Source organism: Electrophorus electricus, chromosome 6 (assembly GCF_041902795.1).
Source record: "Electrophorus electricus isolate QZ-2024a chromosome 6, ASM4190279v1, whole genome shotgun sequence".
NCBI classification, from domain to species: Eukaryota; Metazoa; Chordata; class Actinopteri; order Gymnotiformes; family Gymnotidae; genus Electrophorus; species Electrophorus electricus.
Window position 1 is genome coordinate 27,870,547 of NC_137502.1, and position 13,525 is coordinate 27,884,071.

General features: G+C 36.9%; 1 protein-coding gene across 7 annotated transcripts in view; it reads left to right on the forward strand.

Moving 5' to 3' along the window:
* The first annotated feature begins 1,171 nt into the window (after positions 1-1,171).
* ctdp1 (CTD (carboxy-terminal domain, RNA polymerase II, polypeptide A) phosphatase, subunit 1) overlaps positions 1,172-13,525 on the forward strand; it is a 44,683-nt gene continuing 32,329 nt past the window's right edge. For 6 of the 7 annotated variants that reach the window (XM_027006698.3, XM_081716240.1, XM_081716243.1 and 3 more), the window contains exons 1-5: positions 1,172-1,664; positions 3,847-3,930; positions 4,081-4,174; positions 7,806-7,934; positions 10,615-10,765. In XM_027006698.3, the coding sequence (XP_026862499.2) occupies positions 1,354-1,664; positions 3,847-3,930; positions 4,081-4,174; positions 7,806-7,934; positions 10,615-10,765 (769 nt within the window). In that variant the 5' untranslated portion in view covers positions 1,172-1,353. Of the gene's footprint in view, positions 1,665-3,846; positions 3,931-4,057; positions 4,175-7,805; positions 7,935-10,614; positions 10,766-13,525 lie in introns of those variants that run through there. The other variant, XM_081716241.1, reaches the window with a different exon arrangement.

A 13,525-nucleotide genomic window follows, 5' to 3' on the forward strand; every position in this document is an offset into this window, starting at 1 on the left:
ATGTCATGTTGTTACTGATCCTCAGCCTGTCTCACTGCTATGACTCCTCCCATCACGCCCTGCTACCCCCCCCCTTCCTCCCCGCTGTAGCCCAATCCCCTCCACCACAACCAACTAATTCTCCCATTGCCCTTGACAGACGTTTTCATGCAAAATGGGTTTTGGAGATGCGTACAGTATGAAACCCAGACTAGGACTTCTGGAAAACCAGAATAGACATTCATTGCTTATTTCTTTATTTTTATTATTATTATTTAATCTCACTACTTATTTTGCTCTTTATTGTTTATATTGTTGCTACTGTAGTGTCCATTCTCAGCCAGAGGAGGATGGGGCCCCCTTTCAGTCTTGGTTCCTCAAGGTTTCTTCCTCGTGCTCTAGGGAGTTTTTCCTTGGCACTGTCACCCTTGGCTTGTTCACTGGGGGCTTGGACTCGGACATGTGTAAAGCTGCTTTGGACAACTGCTGTTGTAAAAATCTCTATATAAATAAATTTGACTTGACTTGGTTTATTTCTGTAATGATTTATAACGTATCAAATTTAATTTGGATTGTAGCCAAATTTTTATATATAAATGCAAATTCTTAAACACCTCACCAAAGTTTATTATATTCCTCAAAGATTTGTATTTGTTTCAGGATTAGTTGAAACTCATGAAGAGTCAACATGCACTGAAACTTTATTTAATTTCTATAATTGTGTATGGCACCTATATATTGTGTTTTATTTTATTTTTATTTTTTAATGTATTAGTCTTTTAACTTTTATTTTGCTAATTGCTCAGTTTGATTTTGCTGTTTTAACTAAAGTTGTATACTAAGCCTTATTTGTTGTACATGTATATTTGTGAAAATGTTTTTAAAAATAACTGTCTGGGGATACCCTTTTCGAAACATAAGCGAAATGTAAAAAACGGCTTACCTTTTTTTTAAACAACAGTTTACTTTACATTTATAGATAACAATACATTTATTGATAACAAAGCGCACATTGACTTCTTTACTACATGGGCAAAGACTACAGAAGTCAATGTAATGTAAGTATAGAAGTTAATGTAAGTTCTTTGACATTAACTTCTTTTTGGTGCTGATTTAACGGGGCTCTTTTGTTGCGGAAGTCTATCGGAAGTTGTTCGTGTTCGTGTTCATTTTCGCTGCAGCTTTCTGTTTCCTGTTTACGGGCGGGAAGACCGACCAGATCTAAACCTTTGTCTGTATACATTTTATAGATACTGGTTGACTGACTGGGTTTCGTGTAGTTGCGTTGCTGTTCTCTATTTGGAGTTTGCAGAGTGCGCTGCCGTCTTTTTTGTCATTTTCCCTACGCGGTTCAGAAAGGTTGCTTTAAAAGGCATGGAGGGTCCGGCTGACTCCGGCGGTGACAGTGCGGCTCCATTCGGATCAGCGGTCCGAGTGACGGACATCTGCTGCCCCTCCGGAGCGCGACACATGCGCTTGTTGGAATGGAAAGTGAAACCCGGAGCGTTGGTTAATGTTGACTCTGTTATTGCACTCTGTGTAGCTGTCCCCACGATGGGAGAGTTTGGGTCAGAGGAGCGGAATCAGCAGAACAGATTAATATTACCAGAGAAGAAAGTAAAATCAGATCGAGCAGGAGTAGTGAGGGAGCTGTGCTGTGAACTCGGACAGCTCCTATCCCCTGGGTAAGCTGCAACGCTTTCAAAGCCATCAGCAAAATCGTCAGCTAACTGCGGTGTTGTTTTAGCTAACAGGTTATATCCACAGCAATGGTGTTTTGCGTGTATATCTGTTGCTCAGTAGCTAGCTAGCTAGCTAGTTAGCTTCATCCCTTCCTGGACTTGGGGGCAATAAGTCTAGCTGACTCTTATGTTGGCTATGCTAAGATATTTAATACCGTTAAACATTTAGAGGCCGCGTAACACACCACGCACAAATGATCCTTTATAGAATGAGAAAAGGCTATATTTTATTTAAATTAACAGTTTTAGAAACAGTATGGGCTAATTGTATTCGTGGTTTCAACAATCTGGTTAGCATAATTTTACTTTAAAACACATTTGGATACAATGTAGGTTGGGGGCCTTCTTTAATAAACAACACAGGTGTTGAGAAAGGAAAGGTGACAAATAGCTTTCCGACGAAGTCGTCTGCTTAATTCATACAAACTATCAGAAGAAGTAGTTAGCTAGCTAGCTAGCTAGCTAAGCTGGTTATTTTCTGAACCTTGACCTATAACTATATAGCTCGCTACGTATGAACTTATCTTAGCTAAGTTTTTTTTTTTTTTTTTAATTTTTTTTAATGTTTGGAATAATTCATTCCCTTTTTGTCAAGTGATTTAGAAATTACGATTATTTTTTACCACGATTAAAACATTCCACTCATGGAATGTACATCGGCATGTAATGGTTTAATGCGATAAAGAATATATTATTTCCTATATATTGTAATGGTGCACATGGTAAGATGTCAAATATCCTATGTCAAACCATTCGAGCTTCACATAGGGCCCAGCCCACTCACTTCCTATCAGCAACCACAACATCGCAAACTCTTCACAGGGGTCATGAGCTAGGCACCTCCCTTCATCTATGTTTCACTGAATCACCACAATACCACCAGAAGGCTGAGCAGTGAGGTCTGGCATCTCAGCCTCATCTTTAAGTAAATTTGAACAGGCTTCCCTGGTGAGTCAGGCCGTTTCCAGCCCCACTGGCACCATCAATTCATGCTCACTGCTCAAAGTTCCATTTGGACTTTATTCACTATGCCCCAATGCAGCCAGTCACTTCTTAACCCGTAAAATCTATATTTGCCTCCCAAGTGACTAATGCTATACACAGCATCACTGGCATCGTTAATGCATACTCAGTGCTGCCAATTCGATATGGATTATACCAAATACATTACCAAACATTCCCCAACACTGCAGTATGGATTCATACTGCTTCCCCCCCAAAAAAGTTCCAGGAGTAGGGATGTTACCTTATATGTTTAAGTCAAGTCAAATTTATTTATACAACACTTTTTACAACAGTTGTCACAAAGCAACTTTGAGTAAGTGAGTAAGCCAAGGGTGACGGTGGCAAGGAAAAACTCTAGAGCATGAGGAAGAAACGTTAAGAGGAACCAAGACTCAAAGGCCCATCTTCTGGTGCCCATCTTCCTTCGGCCAATGATGTAGCTCAGTCCTTTGAGTTTCCTAACATCTTTGCTGTCATAGCAACAAACATGTCATTAATGCATTGTCTATTAGTATTAAATACCTTGCCACTGGAAACAACAAATCCTTAATTCGTATTGTCCAATGGTGTTCAGCAAATCGAACAGCAAGCCTTCTCTTGGTTTCTCCAATGTAAAGGTCTCTTGCAAGTAATACAGTAGACAACTCCTGCAGTAATGCATAAGGAGGAATGGGTGATGATGGGGGTGGCAGTTATTTTAGTGGTTGCAGTTTACAGTATGACAGTTATTATTTGATCATATAATAACGCTACAACATGGTTATTTTTAAGCTGGGTAACATGAAAGAAGTTCAGCTTGACTTAACTTTCTTGTAACACAGAAATTTAAAATTATAGGGAATAGCTGCATTATAAATATTTTACCTTTTTTAAAAGTTATATTATTTTTAAACTATTCATCTTGTAAATAAAAATATTACTTTATATTCTTAAAATAATTACTTATTGGATTTGGAGGCTTCTGTACCTTTTCATACCTATTATGTGGGCCGTTGAGGATTGAAACAAGCGACCCCTTAATGGAAAAGAGACGTATACTATAATCAGATGTTATGGTGTATTGGACATTAGTACACACCATTTTGTTTTAGATTATATTTTAATGTGCTGTTTGTCACAGGGATGTTATAGTGAGAATAGAAGAATGCAGCCATCCCATTGTGATGAAAGGTCTGTGTGCTGAATGTGGCCAGGACTTAACACAGTGAGTATATGCACATTTTCTTTTTAATTGTCTATCTGCTACTGTTCTACTGTTTAAGAAAACATGCATACCTGTCACCTTTGCATTTTTAAGGCATTTATGGCAGCATATTTAAATCACATGAAAGCTCTTTTGTTTATGCTCTTAAAGGCTGCAAAACAAGAATGGAAAGCAGCAGGCACACATTTCTACAGCAACTGTTTCCATGGTACACAGTGTTCCAGAGTTGATGGTCAGTTCAGAGGTGAGTGCTGTAGCCATGGTCGTGCTAGGGAAGAAAAAAAATGCACAAAAAGTCTTTAGATGCCGTTTGTAGTAATCTTATGATGTTGGAGATGTCTTAAAGGAAAAGTGCATCTCAAAATGTGACCTATCTGTATGATGACTGTTTCAGTGGTGTACAGTGTGATATGATAAGCTCAGAAGTGCTGGCTGTAGCAATGATTCATTTAAGTAAAAAAACAATCTTGCGTAAACCGCTTGTACAAATCTTGGGATGTTTGAGAAGAATCCATTTTCAGTTATGCTACCATGGTGACAACAGATTGTTACGTTCACACAAAATTCAGGAAAATATTAGAAATGTATTAAAATATTTTAAATTTGAAAGTCAAATAAACCTACTAGAAAGATACAAATATACATATCTTTGAGCTTGCAAAGACAGACTATGCACACACTTTCTTAGCATTACTTCCATATAGTTTGCAGTAAAACATATCAATTTGTAAAACTGTATCAGTCTGGAAGTGTAAGAAAAATGAATAGATAAAATACACAAGTAATACTGGTTAGTGATTTTGTGGGTAAGTTAACCACTATTGTGTAAAGTGCTAAATAGCTAACAAAACTGTGCTAAGATATAACACCCAGGATGAAAATGGAGGTCTTGAGAAAAGGGCAAAAAATTAAACCCCCAGAAAAATGCATAAAGCTAACAAAGACATACCCAGTTTTGCTCTTTTGAGATCTAATGGCAAGCTTCTTTCTTCAAACATCTTTGTGGGCTTGCTCAAAGGTCCCATTGGCTATGGGAATGGTATCCAGATAAGCTATAGGAAAAGAAAACTACCACAAATTCAATTTCCCATTCAGCAATGGCCTAGAGCAAGAAAAACAGAGCAGGAAAACAACAGAAGCAGGAAAAAACAAGCAGCAGAACATAACAATAAAAAGAATGAAGTTCTGCACACACATAAGGAGTATGAGAGCATCTACTCATTATAGTAATTCCAAAAAGAAAATAATGATCAACTGAAAATAACACCAAAAGGGACCATTTGAAGCAGTGCACCACCTGTTGTCTGTCTGTCTGTCTGTCTGTCTGACTGACTGACAGACAGACAAAGACCATGACCAAGTATTGTAAAATTGTCAAGGTTAAAAGATAATGTCCTATATTACGGTAAAGGCCTGAGGCGTTATTCTGTGGGGGATCAGTATTCACCTGACACAAATTGGTACTAACAGTTTTATTTGTTTCAACTAATAACTTATTGGCAAACACTAACTAAATGCTTTACCTGCACTAGAGCTTTGTTGGTATTAACTGGGAAGTTATATAATCCAGTGTCTATAATGATGCAGAACATGTAGCGAAATCTAAAATTAGTAGAGAAAACTTTGATGTAATTAAGGAGCTGTTAACCAGAACTGAGTCATTCTTCTGACAGATCTATCCATTTTTCTTTACCTCTTCAACAGTTCACTGATCACCAGAATCCATAGCTACATTCATTAACCTCTATGTGCACCTCCATTTTAAAGCTTTGAATGATTTGTACCTCTACACTTTACATTTCTACAATGATCATTCAGGATTGAAATGGAAGTAGAAAATTGCGCTCTAGACGTTCATTCACATCCAGGTTTTTTTCCCCGTCATTTAGGTTCCATTTCAGCTCATCTCATACAGAAGAAAATGTCAAAACAAACTCCTTTTATTTTTGAGTTTTATAGTGTGTATTTGGATGCTGGAGATTCCATGCCCTTCCCTTTATAACTAACGTGTTCCCATCTTCTGTTGGCTAGTTCCAGCAGAATAAATGCTTCAAAGCTCAGATCATCTCCAACTGGTTTCTAACTCTAACTTTCCTTGTACTGAAATGGCCTCCACAGTCACCAGATATCAATCCAATAGAGCACCTTTGTGGATGTGGTAGAATAGGAGATTCACATCATAGATGTGCAGTCCTGAGAAAAGCTAAGATACTACACAGGCCCCTCAAGCTCCCAGGCCTCTGTGACCAGAGCTTGAAGGAAAAGGACTGCTTGGAGGAGGGGGCAAGTGGGGATTTATATAGAGGGAGATGATAATGCATGCACTGAGCGATAATTGTTTTATGAGCTCTTGAAAAGGGCTACAGATTATGACAGGTCTCAATAAGAAGCACAGGATGAGCACAAGATTTCATGTAGTCACTGTAAAATGGCAGGCTCACACCATTGTTCCATTAGGATCTATTCTATTATTATAAAACGGTGAAAAACGTTAGTTGTTTATAATATTGTTAAAAATCCCAGACATTACAATTGTATTTATATGCCAGTTTGTAGAACCTTCATCTGTCCCCATCTTCAGCAACTACCAAAGAAGTAAATATTGTTAACACACCTGCTTAAAATGTCCTGGTATACTTGCAGTATAGACTAAAACATTCTTTACATTGGTTTAATATGATGTCTGGTTTGGCAAATGTTAATAGGCTGCATAAATATTTATTTATTTAGCTTTCTACTGGACTGAAGAGGCTAATGTGGCAAAAAAAGAAATTATTTGTTTGTATTTGTATATGTACAAATGGTATTACTTAGCCAAGCAACATCCTTTTCCACACTTTTGGCATGCATTCTGGTCAAAATAAATAATTTTAAAAAGAATGGTATACCTGTTGTCCATATGCCTACAGATTACAGGGAATATCACTGCAAATGACAAATCTTGAAGGTGCAATTAAATTACAAAGACTACATCTGGTTTGGGTTGTATATTTGGGTGTAGGCTGTTCCCCCCCCCCCCCTCTGCTTCTTGGCTTAACAGTTACTGTCTTCAGCATACAGGTTGTATTATTAGGCAAGTTTCTAATGTATAACGTAGCAACATTGCAACCAATCGAAGTCAAATGTGAAAAGTGGTTTTATGCATGTTTGTGCATTCAGGGGACATGGGCATAACTACAAAGTAAATGGCTTCAGGGTGTGCATCATGCCAACATAAAACACAAGACTAACTAAATGAGAATCTCAATTCTAAAATAAAAGTAAGTCAACAAAATAAAGCAAAAAAACAAAAAAAGGACCTTCCCTGACTTCACTTTAACCTAACCAGAAGAAAAACACTAAGACAAAATTGAATACTATCCCCTGACATACCAGTTCAACAGACCAATGTTCATAAGCAACCAAATAAGATGCATGTAATTAATAATTATAACTAGAATAATTGCACATGCATTTCAAATAAACTTTCAAAAACAAGTTGGGTAGACTACTTGATACTTCATGGCTTGGGGAAACATGGTCCAGTAAGTAAATGGTTGTATTTATACATTACAACTGTTTTTGTATTTAGAAACTAAGATTTTTTTCTAAACAACTCCTGCCTAGGAATAATCATTTATTGCTTTATTAGACCAAGGTCTAATAGGTCTAAGGTCTTTATTAGACCAAGGTCTAATAAAGGTAAATTTTCATTTGCTGTGAACCTATTCTTTTTTAAACATCCCTGCTTATTTGAAGTGGCAGCAAGTATTTGATCATTAAGGAGGAATGCTTGACGGGATCTAAAAATTTTACTTGGTTTAAATGTGGTGAAGGAGTGAGATCATAATGGCATAACCGACTCACCAAATTTGTGCACGTGTGTTTGAATGTAGCAAGCGGAACAGCTTGGCAGGGAGGACCAGAAAAGACTCCACAGAAACAGAAAGCTTGTGCTCATGGTGGATTTGGATCAGACTCTGATCCACACAACAGAGCAGTGCTGCCAGCGCATGTCCAACAAGGTAAGCATAATGAGCAAACTGGTAAGAACATGAGCAATGATGTAACAGATTACCACAGTAGAGAAACTACAGCCATAAAACGGTAGAGTCTTCTAGATTGTGTAGTTAGTTAGACACTCCCCTCATTTTAAACACACCCAGTGCACAAAAAACTTGACTTTATCATTGCTGATTTTTCCTGTGATTTTAGATTGTTTGAGTGAATACCCCAAGCAAGAGCTCGATAAAATGCACCACAGCACAGTTTTTGTGCCATATTAATTTGTAGGCAGTTATGCAAATGTGCATGTTACACATTTTAGTTGATGTATTTGGTAACTGTTACGCAACCATTATTGGAGTGTAACAATGTGATTATTTACACTGCAGCTCACTGAGTAAAAATGGCTAGTGGCACATTAGACTGCATAGTCTTTTATAATTTACTCATAACGTGCATACTCTAATTTCCATGCTCTATTGTATTTTAGCACAGGGTGGTATAGACTACAATTACAAGTGACTGGTGGGTGCAAATTATAAGGCATCTTTCACAATGCAATGTCCATGCGTGTTCAGCTGAAGTAAGAATGTAAATGATGGTTCACATATAGAATGTAGATGTTGTGATTCAGTTTAGAAAAATGAGCTTTATTGGAGTAACCATACCCCTTTATTGATGCACATAAGATATGATGTTGCAAAAATAATGTATTTGTACAAATGTATTCTGGCTGTGCGACTTTTTTTGTTAAATGATTTTACAATATTCTTAGCAATGTTTCTCACTAAAAACCTAAAAATCTGAACTTTGCAGTTAAATAAGATTAAAAGTACAAATATTTCTAGCGGCAGTAGCAGTGTAACGAGCATGTTCATATTATTTGTTATTATTTATACCTCAATTAATAAACACAAAATTGGATAAAAGTACATAGGAAGAAATGGCAGGGGGATATAAAGAAGAGTGCATGGAAATGTGAAGAGTGACAAACGGTTCACTCGCATTGCTAATGCTAATACAAAGAGACATTCTGAATTCAGCTGACTTAATTATTATTAATTTAATCAGTCTTTGATGAGAGACATTGGGGGCGGGGGGGTGCAGAAAATGAATCTCAAACTAATGACAACTGAATAACGGATATTGAAAATTATTACAAATGAAGAACGTGGGGGATTGCAGTATGATCACGCCGCTGAAAGATATACACTTTGACATGATGCAAGCCAGAATGGAATTGCATTGGCTGTATTTTCAGGGATGTTCAGACGATGAACATCCTGCAGTTTCTTTTGTCAAGTGATTCTTCTAGAGGCTAAGAACACCCCCCCCCCCACACACACACACCCCATCATATCTATTGTGCTAGTGAGCAGCGTGTATTCCATCTATTGGAGCAGGTCAGTAGTAATCTCACTTGATCCTGTTGAGATTAATGATTTCATTTTTATTGTTCTGATTTCTAGCTTTAGCACCATTATAGGAGTGGGGATAGGACGGGGCTACTGTAATTCAGCTCAGGTAACAGTTTGCTTGCTGATGGGCTACATATCCAAATGTAAAGTTCTGGATATCTTGCATTTGCCTGGTCCTTTATGGCAACTGTTGGGTGACACAAAAATGTACGTGTGTGTGTGTGTGTGTGTGTGTGTGTGTGTGTGTGTGTGTGTGTGTGTGTGTGTGTGTGTAATATATATATATATATATATATATATATATATATATATATATATATATATATATATATATATATATATATATATATATATATATATATAATCTCCTTTAGGCTATTGGGACTGCTAGTACAATAAACTTATTTTCCTATCATGTCAAATGTAAATCTACAGAATTTTCAGCAATTGTTGGGTTCCCATAAAAAACACTTGCAGCAGAAATATTAGATGAACCTAGAGCTATTCCACGGCATGAACAGTTATGTCCCCATTCCTCAAGCAATGATAGCGGATATTAATACACTCTTTTCTGACTCCGTATGAGCAACCAGATGTAAACGGTCAAATTCAGTTTATTATAGGGCTGCAACAAGTAATCAACATTATTGTTAGCATCAGTAATAAATAGTTGCCAATAAAACATTATCCAGTTAATGGCTTAATGTTTTTTGCCATTGAGCCACACAGAAAAAATATGGAAACATTTTACTATTACATTATCTATAAAACCTTTTCCTGTAAGATGTGTAAAACCAACCTCACCTGGCATAGTGCTATGATTGTTAGGTTTCAGCATCTTGGAGAAAACACTTTTTTCAAAATGTCAAGTCAAAAATGGTATTCTTGGTATATTTTGCAAATATGAATCAGAACATAGTCAATATTTGTTATAAAGCAGGAATACTTCTTGTTTTTCATTTGGTGATTGAAACTGTGTATAAATTGAAATTAATTGACCCAAATTAAGTGATCTGATTAATCATGGCCTTAGATTTGTTGCACCCATGTCTGATATATATCGCCATGCCTGTAAAATATAGAAGGAACACAGCAGACTTGTTTTTAAGTCATTTTCACTGTTGAGTATTACTGCTGAATTTAATACAAATGTCTTTCTTCACACTGGGATGTGTATGTGTTAATGATTCTCAAAGTTGTATCTCTGTGCCTTACCTGTTTCATGTATACATTACCATGTGAATCAGGCTTCCTTCATTAACTTCCTCTGATGTCATGACAGGGAATCTTCCATTTCCAGCTTGGCAGGGGTGAACCCATGCTGCACACACGTCTTAGGCCTCATTGCAAAGAGTTTTTGGAGAAGATTGCCAAGATGTATGAATTGCATGTCTTTACCTTTGGGAGTCGACTTTATGCACACACTATTGCAGGTAAGCATGTAGTACATTGTCAGCTACCCTACTTTGTTGCTATGCAGAGAATGTCTATTTTGACTGTGGAAAAATTGCAAAGAAATACAGTGGGTTTCCAATACTTCTAGCACAAAGAAAGAAGGTTACAACCTTGCTTGAATCCCTAAAACGGCAACAACAAAAACCTAAAATAAGATCACTGTTGTTATATCATACTCCTCTCTATTCAGCCATAATGTTTTTTAATATTATAGACCTGATCATAGAGGCATATACTTTGAAGTGCCATACCTTCTTCTTGGTTTGGTTTACAAAGGTACAATTTCTTAATCTTGTGACTTTTATAACTTTTTATAGAATTGCAAGAAAGGCTTACTGTAAATGGTTAAAGAAGGATTTATGAAGATCGGAAGTTCATGAAATAGATGCAGAAGTTGTAGGAGAAAAATAATATCTACCTTGTAGTGGATATTGATGTCCTTTTAGTAGGAGTGTTATACAACAATTTAATGTAAGTCTATGCAAACAAATTACACAGTCAATTAGGTTCCATATCATGACAATGATTTGTAAATCCATATTTACTTACATGCTGTTGTTACTTATCCTGTATCCTAACATTTAATAGATAGGGATCATTCAAATTGTGATTTATTTAGGTATAGAACAATTGGTGATGGCGTGTGGGGTTGTCTGAGAAACTTTGTGAACAGGGATATTTTGGTCATTTAGACAATAATTTAGACCTTCATTAACCTTTTTCTGAGCTGAAGTGAATGTGTCCATTCTAAAATGTATGGTGCAGGAGACTTCCAGGATTAAGGCTGTGAAACTGACCCATTAGACACATTATCTTCAAAATGTAACATTAGTTGGCTAATATTGCAAATATCATTGATACAATTATTCTAAGTGAGATAACAGTACACAAATGTATGGTTATCAGAACATCCTAAAATTAATTGAATTGCATTTTTCTGTCTCTTTGGTGATCTGAAAAATAGCAAATTAAGCTGCCTTTTCATTTTCTTTTTTTAAAATTTGGAATTCCTGGGCTGGATTTGAGGAAAGAAGAAAGTCATTTTGTGTGGTAACCAGTGGAATATGTTGTCATAAAACAGAAACCATTTGGGTTGGTTGAAAATATCTGCTTGAAAACTACAAAATGTATTAACTGGGAGCAGGAGACAAAAGTGGTGGGTTATGATTCCTCCATACCCCCATATTTTGCACCAGTGCATTTTAGCCTTGATCAAGAAACATAGTCTTGGTAAAGTTTAACTGCTCACAGATGGGGAGCATGCATTTATATAGCATATGCCATCTCCAAAGGTCGTTACATGGGTGTCGTCACCCTTCATTGGTCATCCAAGACAAAGAAGACTTAATCAACTGGTCACTAAAAGTTGCATACGATACTCTATTTGCATCTATTTATGATACTCATATTTACAGACAGACATTTATTAGACAAAACATGAATAATAAACACAATTGCACACACATACGACAGGCAGCGTGAACACAAGAAACATCTAACAATAACATACAACATGGACATTTAACATGACCGACTCTGAACTACACACAAGCAGGGGATTAAATACCAACCTAAATGAAACACAGAATAAGGTGCAGGTGTGAAGCAGCAAGAGGGTGGAGTCACAAACAAGACATTCAGTGAATTCCCACTGCACGTGGCGGTCTGTAACACGTGGTCAGTGGGAGAGGAGCGTTCTATGACACTTGGTTTACACATCAATCATGCCTGTCCCTTTAAATGGTCCTTTAATATATGCTTCCCATATAAGATAAATTTACTAACATTCTATATACTATTTAACCGTGTCATGCAGTTGCTTTGATGATAATTGAATTTATGACAAAATATGAAGTTATTTGCTTGTCTCTGTTTTTGTACAAAAAAAAAGCGTTCATTCCCTTCATGCCCTAACAATGCACATTTGTCAGGTTGCAGTGTTACTGAATAGAAAGCTTAAACCCTCATCTCTTAGATTCTGTGGTTGCTATTGGTGCATAAAGACCCATTTTCTTTGAATTACGCTCATTCACCAAGGTGATTACCTGGGTGGGGGGTGGGGGATGGGATGTTTACCAGACGTATCTGTAGTGATTGACACCTGTTCCAACAAGTGTCGCTCCCTCAGATGAAAATGTAAACGACTCACTTGCCTTGAATGGTCACCTAATCAGTGACGGAGGGCAATGCGCAGAACAATAGACCTCTGGTGTGCTCTAGCCAGATAAGGTGCAGTGCATGCGCAAGACAATGAAGCATCAAAGCTAAAATTGTTTAGCCTTTCAGCAATGACGCTATTAACAAAAGCTAATGTTGTCTTTTAGTAAGTTGTTGAAATTTCTTTTGATTTTGAAAAAAATTGCACACTTTGTAGATGTCTAGGACACCTCATGGAACATACTGTGTAGTTCCTGAGTACTCTCATATATATATTCAAAACTGTTCACTTTATCTGACAAGACCCTGGTGAATAAGGAAATGTAACGGATGACTGAAATTACATCTCCAGCATCTACATCCACATTATAAACCCCCAAAATAAAAGGACCTTTCTGTTTATTGACATTTTCTTCTGTATTAGATGAGCCCATATAGAACCTAAATAATTGGGGGGGGGGGGGTGTTTGTCTGCTAGATCTGTAAAGAATGAACAATGCATAAACAGTACATATTCAGTAGATGTGCCATTTGTCAGCATGCAGCTCTGTCAGCTTTATCTGTGCCAGCAGAACCAAAAG